The 16623-nt window shown below is 40.9% G+C and overlaps 1 protein-coding gene across 1 annotated transcript in view; it reads right to left on the reverse strand.

The window, feature by feature from the left end:
• The window catches only part of snd1 (staphylococcal nuclease and tudor domain containing 1), a 736770-nt gene that overhangs the window by 707408 nt on the left and 12739 nt on the right, over window positions 1-16623 (reverse strand). Inside the window, exons 2-5 of the mRNA XM_055653291.1 lie at window positions 6704-6853; window positions 3169-3289; window positions 2203-2284; window positions 606-766 (exon numbers count right to left, since the gene is read on the reverse strand). Of these exons, the coding sequence (XP_055509266.1) occupies window positions 606-766; window positions 2203-2284; window positions 3169-3289; window positions 6704-6853 (514 nt within the window). The remainder of the gene's footprint in view (window positions 1-605; window positions 767-2202; window positions 2285-3168; window positions 3290-6703; window positions 6854-16623) is intronic.

The raw sequence follows: 16623 nt of genomic DNA on the forward strand, positions 1-16623 counted from the left end.
TTTCAACAGATGAAACTAACATCTTTAATCACGTCTTAATAGCTGAACTATACTGGATGTGATTGCAGTGACCAGCAACAATGAGCACCATTGAAAATATTTCAGAACACTTTGCCAATATTGGATCTTTGAAAATTGTCTTTATTAGTACAATATTTCTAGATTTCCCCCACAGAATCATTTATTTTTAAACCATGGTCAAAGATATAGTGTTATGGCAATTTGTGCTATGGAAATTTGACCTTAGGGAATTTACCAAAACATTTCACACGCAGAATATAAATTCGCGCTTATAGAATATATGAGAGACAATTCAAAAAGTACCCAGACCCAGAAATACTGACAAAACATTGGAAATCTGAAATCAGGAAATGTTACAAAAATGTAAGACAGCATCTGTGAATCAAGAGATTTAGCGTTTCAAGTATGCAGCCTTCACCCATTCTGATGAAAGAGCATCAATTTGAATGTAAATTCTGTTCCTCCCTCCAGTGATGCTGCCTGATCAACTGAGCCTTTCCAACATTTTCTGCTTCTATATACGAACTGAAACATTCAGTATAACTTGGGACTCGAAGATAAAGGCAGCAGTAAGGACAACTGACCATTAACAGGTTTCTGATGATTGGAGTCCACAAAATGGCGAGGATTATCGATGGTGTACTTAAGATCCCGAATGGTTTGAGAACCTCCTCCATCGCCCCACATTCCTTTCTTTGCAGCTCTTGCTTGATCCTCAAGTTCACAAAGTCGTGCTTGCTCAAAACTGAGAATGAAAACAATACAATTAAGGATTCTGTGGCATGGTAGTCAAAATTAGATTTATAATTCCCTGACATAAAGGACAGCATACCCTCAGTTCTCCCTTAATGAACCTTTTGAACCGAAGTGATACCTGCAAGATATTTTACCTGCATTTATGGCATTTACCTGCATTTACCAGTAACACCTGCAAGATATTTTACGGCACAGGGGATCTCATTGAAACAAGATTGTTCATTTTGGACGCTAGAGGCACTTTACGGTTCCCGATGTTACCTGGGGCACAGTTTAAGAATAAGGAGTAAGCCATTTCGAAAGAGATTTTAAACAGAGTGGTGAGTCTGGGAATTCTCTGCCTCAGAGGGTGGTGGAGGCAGGTTCTCTGGATGCTTTCAAAAGAGAGCTAGATAGGGCTGTTAAAAACAGTGGAGTCAGGGGATATGGGGAGAAGGCAGGAACGGGGTATTGATCGGGGATGATCAGCCATGATCATATTGAATGGCGGTGCTGGCTCGAAGGGCCGAATGGCCTACTCCTGCACCTATTGTCTATTGACATAGGTTGAGATCACTTACCATAGATGCATACAACACCATTGTAGACAGGTGGTTCTGACCGGGTAAAGTTTATTCACAGGAGTTTACCAAGTGACAGGTACCAAAAATCTGAATATCATTATTCTTTCATGCATATTATGTAAAGAATTTGGCCAAGAATCCTGACTAAAATGAATGAGGTTTCCAATCATGTACCAGATTCAACTGGCTTAGGGTTGGGGAAGCAGATATCCTAGCATCATCACATTCTGCCATTTAACTTCCAGGCATAGTGCAGCAATAAAGCAGCATGGCTAATGAATATGCAAACAAAGATTTGCACAAATGCAGGACTTAGTAACTGAGGAACAGCTCAAATCTGGTTGTTCAACAGACTCTAATATGATTCAGCCCAATATGCTGAATGCATCATGTTGGAACAAGACAGAGATCATGTTATTTCTTCATACTCTGAAAGCATAAATTTACAGCCTTTGAGGTCAAATCTTTTATATTCAACCAGCTAAGAACTTAATTAGGCATCAAGGTAAGCATTTTAAATGCAGCTGGCCCACTAATTCAGACCCTTGGATCGTTAGCCTCAAGATGACAGGCTAAGGGAGTGGCAAGAGAAAAGAAGTGGAGGGATTTAACAATATTCTTGTTATGGCCCTCTGCACACAAATAAAATTTTATTCAAGACATTTCACATTCAATCGAAACCAAACCTGCAGATACTGCAAACACAAAACTACACACATTTTACAAATTGGTGGTGCTTTAAAGTTGATTAATTTGCTCTGCAGAGATTCTACTCTAATCAAATATGAAAGGTATAAACAGCATAACAATTCCTCATTCATTAAATTAATCAGAACTGCTTTCTCATGTACAGTATACTCACTTAGTTCCTCGAATGCCTTCTCTACGAACTGCAACCAATCCCTCAGTTAATAATGATTCTGCAATATTCTCGCCTGTTGTATCTGAATAATCAGAAAAAGAATAAATTCAGTCCATTAATTCAAATGAAAATTCACTTAGATGGTTTTATTGGCCCACATCCAGATTCCCCAGGCAACATCCAAGGAGAGTGCTACTTTTCACAGGTATACTGACAACACCAGGCTCCACTTTATCACTAAACTATCAGGCTACTTACCTAATTGAGTTCTAGAAAAGATTTGAAAGACCAAACAAGTCTTAAGTACTTTGCTAAAAGCTTAACTCTCTGGTCTCCTGCTCCCTGGCAATTTATAGAAACTGAGCACTCCAGTTTATGGGTACTGATGTGTGGGGAGTGGATGCGAAAGTGGTATAACATACAACTGGTGTGAATGGGTGATTGATGGTCAGTGTGGGTACAGCGGGCTGAAGGGACTGTTTCCATGCTGTATCTCCACGCTAAACTAAACATTCCTTTGAAGATCAGGAATTTTTGGAATTCTTTACCACTTCGAAAATGGATGACGTTCTCAACAAACAGAAGTTATGTGGAATAGATAAGAAAGTAAAACCAAGATCAGGATCAGATATGATCTCAGACACAAAATGCTGGAGTAACTCAGCGGGTCAGGCAGCATCTCTGGAGAGAAGGAATGAATTTATTGAGTGGCAGAGCAGGGTCAAAGGGATGGGTGTACAATCAACTCCTGCTGTAATTTCTCATATTTGTACATGATTTCTAAACTCCTGACTACAATAAATATTTACATTTAACGCAAAAGGTATCATTTTTTACGATATCACAAGGTTTGAGGATATTTTAACCAGATTTTTTCCATGCAATGTTCAGTTGCCATAATGGAAATTAGACTATTCATCAATGTACATTCAATGACAGCAATTTATTAGAAGAATAATCATTAACCTTTCCCAAGGTAAACCACTCCATATTCACGACCTTGGGGAGTCTTGTACTCCACTGTGAAACAAATCTCTTTTCCAATCAGTTTCTTTCTGAGAAACTCTCGAGCTGGCCAAGCCCAAGGCTGTTTTAAAAAAAAAACAAGAATGGATGTTGGTAAGAGACGGAAGAATAAAAAAGTCTTCAAATCACGTATGTCCGCGCACACACACACACACAATTCTGAAGAAGATTTAAAGATCTGATCCTAATGAATTAGCCCCACATTAAATCATAGCAGCATACCAATGGGCAATGCAGCTTGGTAGTCAATAAACAGCATTATTCACATGGTGGCATTTTCAACTATAAACAAATACCCCAGTTCACATTCTCCACCTGTGGTTTATATCAAATGCTCAAGATCCTCTTTAAATAGCCAGTGAGGAACAAGAGCACTCGACCCGCATTCTTCACTTCCAATAATAATGTAAACTTTTTTTCTGAACTCCAAAACTACTAATATATTTGGTATACAAGAAGACAACCAAGATGTTATAAAAAGCATGGCACAAAGGGAAATTTTGCTTTGAAAGCAATGAAGTATTGACACAGCTTAAAATTATCACCCAAGATCACTTATCTCCTCGAAGAAACAATATGCACAGGCTGCATTCCTGAGTCACGAGAAGTGTAGGTGGAGTCAAACAGGGGAAAAGTGAAAAACACAAAGATAGAAGCAAACTATAATGAAATCTGTAATCCTTAAAATTTTACTTGTGCATGATTCAACAACCATAACCACATCAACAACCATAAATTAGACGATTCCATCAAAAATCCTACATTAAGATTTTGCAAAGGCTCAGAAAAGTTGATAAATTACAGGTTTTTCAGATAGTAGTGGGGTTGCCATGTTCAGATACAGTCAGCCTAATAAACTATATCCAGAACATAATTTCCCTATGAATAGAAGCTAGGGGGATTGATGAAGATTGAGGGGGGATCTTATAGAAACATACAAAATTCTTAAGGGGTTGGACAGGCTAGATGCAGGAAGATTATTCCCGATGTTAGGGAAGTCCAGAACAAGGGGTCACAGTTTAAGGATAAGGGGGAAATCTTTTAGGACTGAGATGAGAAAAACTTTTTTCACCACTGTGGTGTGGTGAATCTCTGAAATTCTCTGCCACAGAAGGTAGTCGAGGCCAGTTAATTGGCTATATTTAAGAGGGAGTTAAATGTGGCCCTTGTGGCTAAAGGGATCAGGGGGTATGGAGAGAAGGCAGGTACAGGATACCGAGTTGGATGATCAGCCATGATCATATTGAATGGCAGTGCAGGCTCGAACGGCCAAATGGCCTACTCCTGCACCTAATTTCTATGTTTCTATCTATGTTTCTAGATCAATTAAAGACACAAATCCAGATCGAAGAAAGATTCATGGCAACTAAATTCTCATCAAGGTACATTATTTCTTTCAAATCGACCACCAACATTCTATACTCGGTGAAACACACCAGATAAACAAAAACATTGTGAATAAAGAGGACAAAAGATATTTGAAAGGAAAAAATAATACATGGCTTTATTTTGGAACAAACCTGCTGATTCTCTCAAAGCAATTTCGCTCCATTTGTCATTTGTATATAACCCCATCAACTTCAAAATCAAAAAAACTATCTACTGTACCGAAAACCAATCCAAATCAAACTAGTTGTCAGAATTCTTCCAACTCATTCTGATTCTGTGTTAAGTGCTCTACCATTCTCAATGTGGCACAAACTACATCAAGACTATAACGCAACATGAAAAACAAAGCTAAAACTAATTAGGCCACCAGCCAAACAGCATCATGAGATTGGCTTCTAAATTGGGAGAACTGTTCACAGACTTGTCAAGCAATAGCCTGTCACAGATGGACTTTAAATCACATCCTTCAAACAACATGCCAGACGCCATCACAATCTCTGGTTATGTCTTGTCCTGCCAGACTGTGATATGATGAAAGAATGGAGCGACTGGGCTTGTATTCACTGGAATTTAGAAGGATGAGAGGGAATCTTATAGAAACATATAAAATTATTAAGGGATTGGGCATGCTAGATGCTGGAAACATGTTCCCGATGTTGGCGAGTCCAGAACCAGGAGCCACAGTTTAAGAATAAGGGGTAGATCATTTAGAACTGAGATGAGGAAAAACATTTTCACACAGAGAGTTGTGAATTTGTGGAATTCTCTGCCTCAGAAAGTAGTGGAGGCCGATTCACTGTGATGCACCCAAAAGAGAGTTGGATAGAGCTCTTAGGGCTAGTGGAATCAAGGGATATGGGGAGAAGGCATGGAAACAGTGCGTGTCAGAATTGTATATACTTCTATTGTCTCCCCTCAGCCTCAGATATCCTAGAGAAAACAATACAGGTTTAATCAACCTCTTCTTACAGCTAATACCTATAATCGAGGCAGCATTCTAGTCAACCTACACATCCACTTCCACACTGAGCTACACACTGTACTTGAAATGCTACCTAGCCCTTTCAAGAGAGTTAGATTAGGGCTAAAGGAATCAAGGGATGGGAGAAAAAGCAGGAACGGGGTACTGATTGTGGATGAACAGTCATGATCACATTGAATAGCAGTACTGGCTCGATGGGCCAAATGGCCTACTCCTGCACCTATTGTCTATGTATCTATGTATTAGACCCAATTAATTACAGGGCGAAAAAAATAGTTTTTTTCTTCAGCATTTCTGAAGAACATGGATAGGTGATGTTTCGGATCGACACCATTCTTCAGACATTTCAATCTCACGGAGGGTCCCAACCCCAAAATGTCACCTATTCATGTTCTCCTGAGATGCTGCTTCACCAGCAGTTACTGCAGGACAATGGATTTTTTTTTTTGTAAACCAGCATCTGCAGTTCCTTGTATCTCCTGATTACAAGGCGATTCCGACTGAGAACTTGGAAACCAACTAGAAGATGCTTTGGATATTGACAACAGAAATATATAGCTGTCTTGGATTTAAACAGTATAAGGAAAAATTGTTTCCATGTAACATAATTCTCTATAACATTATTTTTTTTTAAGAATGCAATTATCAAGTTATAGCAGAGCTTCATGTATTAAGTAAAAGCTAAATCACACAGAAAAAGACACAATGGAGGTAGAAACAGCAGCTGGGGACAACAATCACAAGAGACTGGAAGCAAGTATAACAAAGCATCTGTACATCACACAAACCAGCTGTTATGCTGCATAAAACCTTATCCTCATGGTACACTCAATTATTTTCCTCCATTTTATTAACCTCTTCCAAGGTAAATGCATTCTGCTATCCACTCAGCCCAAATTTCTCATTCTATACATTTGTATTAAATTTCTCTTTGGCCTTTTCACCAAAGGTTTCACTTCTTTAAACTGTATTTTAAAATATTTTAAAGGCTAATTCAATTATTTGGCATGTCGCCAATCAATGAACAAAATTTTGAAAATCCAAACTTAATCCTGGACTTGCAAAACTTATATATATATATATATATATATTTAAAAAATTCACCTCATCAGGGGTTTCCTTGGATTCTGGTTGATTTGGAGCAACACGTCGTGCCAAGGCACTAGGACGAATGTTACTGAGGTTAATCTGCCGTTCTGGCGGGGGTCCTCCTCTTGGTTGGCCACGGACAATAATCGCACCGCCTGACAGCGCCTGGGAAAGAGAACAAATCCAAAAATTACCTCACAATGAAGCTACCGTTGGGAAGTTGAAGGACAATAGTCTAGCTTTACTGGTTCAGAGAGATTATGTTACTGTTGGTCATAAGGAAATTGCACTAATGTGATATAAATACCACTAACTGACGAGTGTTTTAATAATACAATTGCTGAAGCTAATGTGGATGTATTATTGAACAGGACTATGTTCAAATGGATTCAGACAGTAAACAAGGTCTACATTAAGGCTGAACACAGTGTCAATGCTTTATACATAGATGCAGTTGGTGTGTTTGTGTTAATAAAAACAATATTTATCTCCTAAACATTGCTGCATGAAAAAAAATCAATGCAGTCTTACATAATGTATATACTTATTTTAAACCAACATAGGTAGATATCAATACCAATGTGGGGAACTTCACCAATAAAAGTTACAGTATCAGCTAACAAGAAATGCAAAGCACATTTTGGTAATATGCACCATACACAACACAGAAACAGAGCAATCTGATCACTTGAGGCTTAACTCTTAATTCATTCCATTATTGCACTTTAGGATTTATTTTTGCACTACTGCAGATTAACACACATCTTTCCACCATTCTACCGTAGTTGTGCTTATTGTTATATCTATCACTATCATATATAATGTGTATATGTATTTCATGGGACCAAGGAATTAAATACTGAGGTTCTATAAGATGCTGCTCAGGCCTCATTTGGAGTGTTGTGAGCAATTTTGGGCCTCATATCTGAAGAAGGATGTGCTGGCCTGGAGATGATCCAGAGGAGGTTTATGAGAATTATCCCAGGAATGAGTGGGTTAACATATGATGAGCTTTTGACGGCAATGGGCCTCTCTTCACTGGAGTTCAGAAGGATGACGGGGGACCTCAACGAAACTTACCGAATAGTGAAAGGCCTGGATTGAGTGGATGTGGCGAGGTTATTTCCACTAGTTGGAGAGTCTAGGACCAGAGGACATAGCCTCAGAATTTAAGGACATTTCCTTAGGAAGGAGATGAGGTGGAACTTCTTAAGCCAGAGGGTGCTGAATCTGTGGATTTCATTGCCATAGAAGGCTGTGAAGGTCAAGTCAATGGATATTTAAGGCAGAGATTCTTGATTAGTACGGGTGTCGGGGGGTTATGGGAAGGCAGGGGAATAGGGTTAGGAGGGAGAGATAATTCAGCCATGATTGAATGGTAGAGTGGACTAATTCTGCTCCGATCACATGAACTTATGAACACGAAAGTGTACATGACAATAATCTATTTTGCATCAGAACTATCAACATCCATATTCAGAAAAAATTATGCCAAATGCCACTACTTTTGCGTGGAAACGGACAAATGTTTCGAGCAACAACCAGTTATCTCGCACAAGGGAACCCAAGTGTGGGTATTTTGAGTATTTGGATATGTTTTGAAAGGAGCGAGTAGAAGTTCTATTCACCGAACAAAATTAGGAGGAAGGAGTGCCAAAGACTTAGACGAGGCAGAGCTTGTGAGTGGTATCCAAGAGGGTTTCTTCAAACAGTTTGTGAATAGTCCAACCCGAGAAAGGAAGACACTGGATCTTGTGTTGGGAACAGTCAGCCTGGCCAGATGACTGGTGCTTCAGTGCAAGAGCATTTTGGGGATAGTGATCACAACTGCATAAGATTTAAGATTGTTTTGAATAAGGGGAGATGGCTGAACCTTGCAGGAAGGTACTAAATTGAGGTAAGGCAAACTACAACGTTTTTAGGCAGAAGAATACACTGGGATAAACGAGAGAAGAGGAGAGTAGCTAATGTTTTCCCTTTTAAGAAGGGAAGTAGAGAGACTCCAGGGAATTATAGGACAATTAACCTCACGTCAGTGAAAGGAAATCTACTGAAGAGGATTTTCTGGGAAAGGGTTTACTCTCATTTGGAAGAGAATAAGTTAATTGGGGATAGTCAGCATGGCTTTGTACACGGGAAATTGTGTCTTACTAATTTGATAGTTTTTTTGAGGTGACGAAGGTGATCGATGAGGGGAGGCTGATGGACGTTGGCTGCATGAATTCTGGTAAGTCATTTGACAAAGTCCCCCATGGTAGATTGATCCAGAAGATTAGGATGCATGGGTTGAACAGTGACTTAGTCATTGGATTCAGAACTGGCTTACTGATAAAAGATAGAGGGTGGTGATGGAAGGACAATATTCAGGTTGGAATATTGTCCTTCGTTCACCACCCTCTGTCTTCTTCCTCAGGCTGGAGGTCTGTGACCAGTGATGGTTTGCAGGGATAGTAGACCAACTAGAGAAATGTCTGAAGAAGGGTTTTGGCCCGAAACATTGCCCATTTCCTTCGCACCATAGATGTTGCTGCACCCGCTGAGTTTCTCCAGCATTTTTGTGTACCTTAGAGAAATGTCAGATTGGGTTTAATCTGAGCAAATGTGAGGTGTTGCATTTTGAGAAATCAAGATACAATTAATGGCTTAACACCATTGATATACAGAGAGATCTGGGGGATCCAAGTCCATTACTTCCTGAAAGTGTCAACACAAGTAGATGTAGAGTGGTAAAAGGGGCATCTTGTATGCTTCCTTTCATAGGTCGGAGCATTGAACAGGACAAATGGAAAATGATGCAGAAAAATAAGACATCATCATTTTATAGGGGAAAAAATTGAAAAGCAGTAATATTTAAACAATGGAGAGTTTGAAAGATATTGGTGATCAGGGGGATCTGGGCATGCTGCAAATCACTGTTAATAAGTACAGCAAGCAATTAAGAATGTGTGTGGTATGTCACCCTTTATTGCAAGAGGGTCCCATTATGATTAATGTCCAGCTCCTATCATATAGGCCCATAGTGAGGCAGAAATGAAATATGGACATATCTGGTCTTCACTCAAGAAAAGATATGTTTGTGACAGAACAAGCACAGTGAAGATTTACCAGACAGATTTGAAGATAATGAGCATGTCATATGGGAGATTAATCAGACTCACAGCTCTGGAACAAGTGATTTTATTGAAATATACAACATTCACACAGGGCTTGGCAAGATAAATGCAGAGGTGATCTTTCCCATAGCTGGGATGTCTAGAACACAGAGTTACTGTCAAAAGAAAGAGCATACTGTTCGAAGAAGACATTTCTTCATCTAGCAGAAACTTTGGAATTTTCTTACCAAGAGAGCCAGAGCTTTGATTGCAAGATATCTTCAAGAAAGTGATTAAAGTATCGTTATGTAACAACAGAATCAAGCATTAATGCAGGAAAGTGACACAGATGTTAAAAATCAGTACTGACTTTACAAATGACAAATGGCATAAATTTAAATGTGTTCCCACCTGCTTTAAAAGTGGAATCAATAATACCGGTGCCAAAGAGAACAGTGGCATGCCTCAATGACTACCGACCGATTCACTAAAGTCTGTGATGAAAGCCTTGAGAGATTGGTTATGGCGCATATCAACTGCCTTAAAATGAAACTAGATACACTACAGTTCAACACAATAGATCAATGGGGGATAAAATGTGTGAGAAAGAACTGCAGATGCTGGTTTAAATCGAAGGTAGACACAAAATACTGGAATAACTCAGCGGGTGAGGCAGCATCTCAGGAGAGAAGGAATGGGCGACGTTTCAGGTCGAGACCCTTCTTCATGCTGATGTCAGGGGAGGGAGCGGGACAAAGATAATGTAGGCGGAGACAGTAAGACTAGTGGGATAACTGGGAAAGGGATAGAGACAGAAAGCAAGGGCTATCTGAAGTTAGAGAAGTCAATGTTCATACCGCTAGGGTGTAAACTACCCAAGCGAAATACGAGGTGCTGTTCCTCCAATTTGCGCTGGGCCTCACTCTGACAATGGAGGAGGCCCAGGACAGAAAGGTCAGATTGGGAATGGAAGGGGACGTTGAAGTGCTGAGCCACCAGGAGATCAGGTACTGACCGGAGGTGTTCAGTGAAACGGTTGCCGAGCCTGCGCTTGGTGTCGCCGATGTAGAGATGGGGGGGGGGGATACAATCTGGCTGGCTCTCCACTATGCACTGGACCACTTGGACAATAAAAACACATATGTCAGGCTGTTGTTCATTGACTACATCTCAGCATTCAACACCATCACCCCTTCCAAACTTGTTAACAAGCTCAGGAAATTAGAAACTCTGCGCGTCCCTTTCCAACTGGATTCTAAACTTCCTCCTCAAAAGACCACAATCTGTACCAATTTGCAAAAGCACTTCCTCCTCTAAAGTATCTAACCATCAGCACAGGGGCACCTCAAGGCTGTGTGGTCAGTCTCCTGCTCTACTCACTCCATACCCAGAACATTGTCGCTGGACACAGTTGCAACACCATGTTTACATTTGCCGACGACACCACTGTTGTTAGTACAATTATGGGCAACAATTAGTCAAAGAGAAAGATCGATAGGCTGAATGAATGGTGCCAGAACAATAACAACACCTCGCAGTGCCAGTAAGAACAAGGAGCTGATTGTTGGATTTAGAAGAGGGAAGTGGAGGATCCACAAATCTTTCTTTATCAACAGATTGGCTGTGGAGAGAATCAACAACTTCAAGTTCCGGGGCGTGTATATCTCTGAGAATCTGTCCTGGGCCCAGCACATTGATGCAATCATGTGATAAGAGCCCATCAAAGCCTCTATGTCTTTCGAAGATTGCGGAGATTTAGTATTGTCAATTAATACTTTTTTGAACTTCTATAGGTGTATGGTGAACACCTATAGACTGGTTGCATAAAGGCCTGGTTCAGAAACTTTATTTCAGGGCACCATAATGTTTGGGACACATGACTTCACAGGCATTTGTAATTGCTCAGGTGTGTTTAATTGCCTCCTTCATGCAGGTATAAGAGAGCTCTCAGCACCGGGTCTTTCCTCCACTTTCCATCACCTTTGGAAACCTTTATTGCTGTTTATCAACATGAGGAGCAAAGTTGTGCCAATGAAAGCCAAATAAGCCATTATGAGACTGAGAAACAAGAATAAAACTGCTAGAGACATCCGCCAAACCTTAGGCTTACCAAAATCAACTGTTTGGAACATTATTAAGAAGAAAGAGAGCACTGATGAGCTCACTAATCACAAAGGGACTGGCAGGCCATGGAAGACCTCCACAGCTGATGACAGAAGAATTCTCCCTATAATAAAAAAAATCCCCAAACACCTGTCCGACAGATCAGAAACACTCTTCAGGAGTCAGGTGTGGATTTGTCAATGACCACTGTCTGCAGAAGACTTCGTGAACAGAAATACAGAGGCTACACTGCAAGATGTAAACCACTGGTTAGCCGCAAAAATAGGATGGCCAGATTACAGTTTGCCAAGAAGTACTTAAAAGAGCAACTACATTTCGGGAAAAGGGTCTTGTGGACAGATGAGACGAAGATTAACTTATATCAGAGTGATGGCAAGAGCAAAGGAACTGCCCAAGATCCAAAGCATACCACCTCTCTGTGAAACACGGTGGTGGGGGTGTTCTGGCGTGGGCATGTATGGCTGCTGAAGGTACTGGATCACTTATCTTCATTGATGATACAACTGCTGATGGTAGTAGAATAATGAATTCTGAAGTGTGTAGACACATCCCATCTGCTCAAGTTTAAAGAAATGCCTCAAAACTCATTGGCTGGCAGTTCATTCTACAGCAAGACAATGATCCCAAACATACTGCTGAAGCAACAAAGGAGGTTTTCAAAGCTAAAAAATGGTAAATTCTTGAGTGGCCAAGTCAATCACCAGATCTGAACCCAATTGAGCATGCCTTGTATATGCTGAAGAGAAAACTGAAGGGGGCTTACCCCCAAAACAAGCACAAGTTAAAGATGGCTGCAATACAGGTCTGGCAGAGCATCATCAGGGAAGACACCCAGTAACTGGTGATGTCCATGAATCGAAGACTTCAAGCAGAGGATATGCAACAAAATACTAAACATGACTGTTTTCATTTACATGACGTTGCTATGCCCCAAACATTATGGTGCCCTGAAATGGGGGAACTATGTATAAACACTGCTGTAATTTCTACATGGTGAAACCAAAATGTATAAAAATGGCCTTTATTAAAATCTGACAATGTGCACTTTAACCACATGTGATTTTTTTTATATTACAAATCTCAAATTGTGGAGTACAGAGGTAAATAAATAAATGATGGGTATTTGTTCCAAACATTATGGAGGGCACTGTATGTTATCTACGGTACAGAGGTACAGAGACAAGATGGAGTTACAGATGGAGCAGCAGGACACCAGAAGCCTGTGGCAGGGGCTACGGATTGTAACCAACTACCGGAGCACCCCTCCCTCATCCGCAAGTGCCAGCACCTCCCTAGCTGATGACCTGAACTCCTTTTACGCTCGTTTTGAGAGGGGCAACACCACTCCAGGTCTGCCGACTATCGACAATACCGCCAGCGGGCTGGCTACCGAAGCTGAAGGGAGGAATGTGCACACATTCTCGCTGTCCGAGCACGACGTGAGGAGGGCTCTGACACGGGTGAACACGAGAAAAGCTGCAGGCCCCGATGGCATCTCGGGGCGAGTACTCAAGTCCTGTGCTACGCAGCTAGCTCCAGTGCTCACTACATTATTCAACCTCTCCCTGGACAAGTCTGTGATCCCTGCCTGCTTCAAAAAATCTATCATTGTACCGGTGCCTAAAAATGCCTCCCTAGCCTGTCTGAATGACTACCGTCCAGTGGCCCTTACCTCGGAAGTCATGAAATGCTTTGAGAGGCTGGTGAAGAAAGACATCTGCGCCTTCCTCCCTCGGAACATGGACCCGTTGCAGTTCGCATACCGTCCGAACAGATCCACGGACGATGCGGTCTCCCAGGTCTTGCACACCGCTCTCTCCCATCTGGACAGCAGAAGGGGGGGCTACGTGAGGATGCTGTTCATAGACTACAGTTCAGCCTTCAACACGATAGTCCCCACCAGAGTGGCCGGGAAGCTAATGGAATTGGGGCTCAACACCTCCCTGTGTGCCTGGGTCCTGGACTTTCTCACCGCCAGGCCCCAGGTAATCAAGATGGGAGGGAATACATCGAAGTCCCTCACCCTCACCACAGGATCGCCCCAGGGTTGCGTCCTCAGCCCCTTATTGTACTCCCTGTACATACATGACTGTGTGGCTAGGTTCAGCTCCAACTCAATAATTAAGTTTGCTGATGACACTGTGGTGGTGGGCCTGATCTCAGACAACGATGAGAAGGCCTACTGGGAGGAGGTGGCTGATCTAGCACTCTGGTGCCAGGATAACAGCCTCCTCTTGAACATCAAAAAACCGAAGGCGCTGATCATGGACTTTAGGAGGGCACATCATCCGAGGACGTACACTCCATTGAGGATAAATGGGGATCCTGTGGATAGGGTGAACTGTTTTAAATATCTGGGAGTCCACATCTCCTAGGATATGACATGGGCATCACACGCCTCAGCACTCGTAAGGCAAGGCAGCGCCTTTACCACCTCAGGCAATTGAGGAAATTCAGAGTGTCTCCGAGGATCCTCAAGTGCTTCTACGCAACGGTGGTGGAAAGCATCTTGTCCGGGAACATTACCATCTGGTTTGGGAATTGCTCTGCCAAGGACAAGAAGGCTCTGCAGAGAGTAGTTCGTTCGGCCGAACGCACTATGGGAACTTCACTTGCCCCCCTGCAGGAACTATACATCAGGAGGTGCAACTCCAGAGCCAACAATATCATGAGAGACCCCTTCCACCCCTGCAACGGACTGTTCCAGCTGCTACGGTCAGGCAAACGCCTCCGTTGCCATGCGGTGAGAACAGAGAGGTTGAGAAAGAGTTTCTTCCCAGAGGCCATTCGGACTGTAAGCGCCTATCTCACCAGGGACTAACTCTACTGAACGTTTTTCCTTCCATTATTTATTATGTAAAGGTATATGTGTGTTATGATTGTGTTTATAGTTTGTTTGGTTGTTTGTCTTTTTGCACAAAAGTCCGCGAGTATTGCCACTTTCATTTCACTGCACATCTCATATGTGTATGTGACAAATAAACTTGACTTGACTACTGTGTTTATGAACCTGTCATGCTGCTGCAAGTCAGAATTTCCTTATTACGTTTTCTGTACATATGGCAATTAAATACTCTTGAATTAAACGTATTACTTGTGTCTCACAGGAAGAATTAGTCAATTTAATCCTGTTTAAATGTATGCTGGAGGTTATTATTAAAGTTGCAACAAGGCACTTTGAAAGATTTGTGATAATTCAGCAGGTCAACATGATTTTGTGAAAATGAAGTCATATTTCTAATTTATTGGAGTTCTTTGAAGTAGTAACATATGCCGTGGAAAAAGGGAAACCAGGAGATGTACTAAGATTTCCAGAATGTATTAGATAAAAGGCCATAAAGGTTATTACAAATTTAGAAATGAAAATTTATTGGGTAAGAATTGACATACATGACGTATACTAAAAATTAGCTGGTTAGCAGGAAACGTCAGGCATAATTATTTCTTGTTGGCAAACTATTACAAGATATTCACCACGCCAATCATATGTGCCATGGACTCACCTTTTCACTATTTTACACAAATAACTTTGAAAACAACAAAGGCACACCTGCTAAATTTGTTGATGATGCAACGAGTAGAAAAGCATATTGCAAAGATGACAGGGAGGCTACAAAGAGATAGTTAGGTTAAATGAGTGCAGAAATCTGACAAATGGACTATTATGCGGTAAAATGGAAAACTTAATTTTGTCAGGGAAAAAAAAATACACTTTAATTCAACATGTATGATTCATACATACTGCACAATTCACAAATGGTTGATATGTGGTAAATTAGCAACGTTAATAGAATGTTTTTGTTCCTTGCTCAGGGACCTGATTACAAAAGTAACCTAAATAGGGCACTGGGGAGATCACATCTGGAATACACTGTAACCTAGTCACCCTTAAAGAAGGAATTTGACACAGTGGGTGGGAATATAATTGAAAAATAATTGGCAGGGAACAAATTGCAAATATACAGTGCCCTCAATAATGTTTGGGACAAAGACTTATCATTTATATAATTGCCTCGGTACTTCACAATTTGTAACAGAAAAAAAAAATCACATGTGGTTAAAGTGCACATTGTCAGACTATAATAAAGGACATTTTTATACATTTTGGTTTCACCATGTAGAGATTACAGCTGTGTTTATACATAGTTCCCCCATTTCAGGGCACCATAATGTTTGGGACACATGGCTTCACAGGTTTGTAATTCCTCAGGTGTGTTTAATTGCCTCCTTCATGCAGGCATAAGAGAGCTCTCAGCACCTATTCTTTCCATCACCTTTGGAAACTTTTATTACTGTTTATCAACACGAGGACCAAAGTTGTGCCAATGAAGGTCAAAGAAGTCATAATGAGACTGAGAAACAAGTATAAAACTGATTATAATGGCTTGGTCACTTAACGCCAATGCTACAAAATTCTATCTCTCAGGTGAATAAAAGTCAGTGAAAGCCAAGTCCTTGAATATTTTTACGGACAAGGTGGATTGAATTGAATCGAATCGAATTGAATACATTTTACTCGCCAAATATGTATACATACAAGGAATTTGCCTTGGTGCTTTGCTCGCAAGTAACAACACAATATACCGTAGACAATTAAAAATAAAACATTATAGTTTAAACATATAAAAAATTAAATAAAATACCAGGGCAAAAGAAGGCTATAAACTTTTGGCTGTGGAGTAGAGCTACTGCTCGTGGGGAAAAAAAGCTGTTTTTATG

Source organism: Leucoraja erinacea, chromosome 22 (genome assembly GCF_028641065.1).
Source record: "Leucoraja erinacea ecotype New England chromosome 22, Leri_hhj_1, whole genome shotgun sequence".
Classification (NCBI taxonomy): Eukaryota; Metazoa; Chordata; class Chondrichthyes; order Rajiformes; family Rajidae; genus Leucoraja; species Leucoraja erinaceus.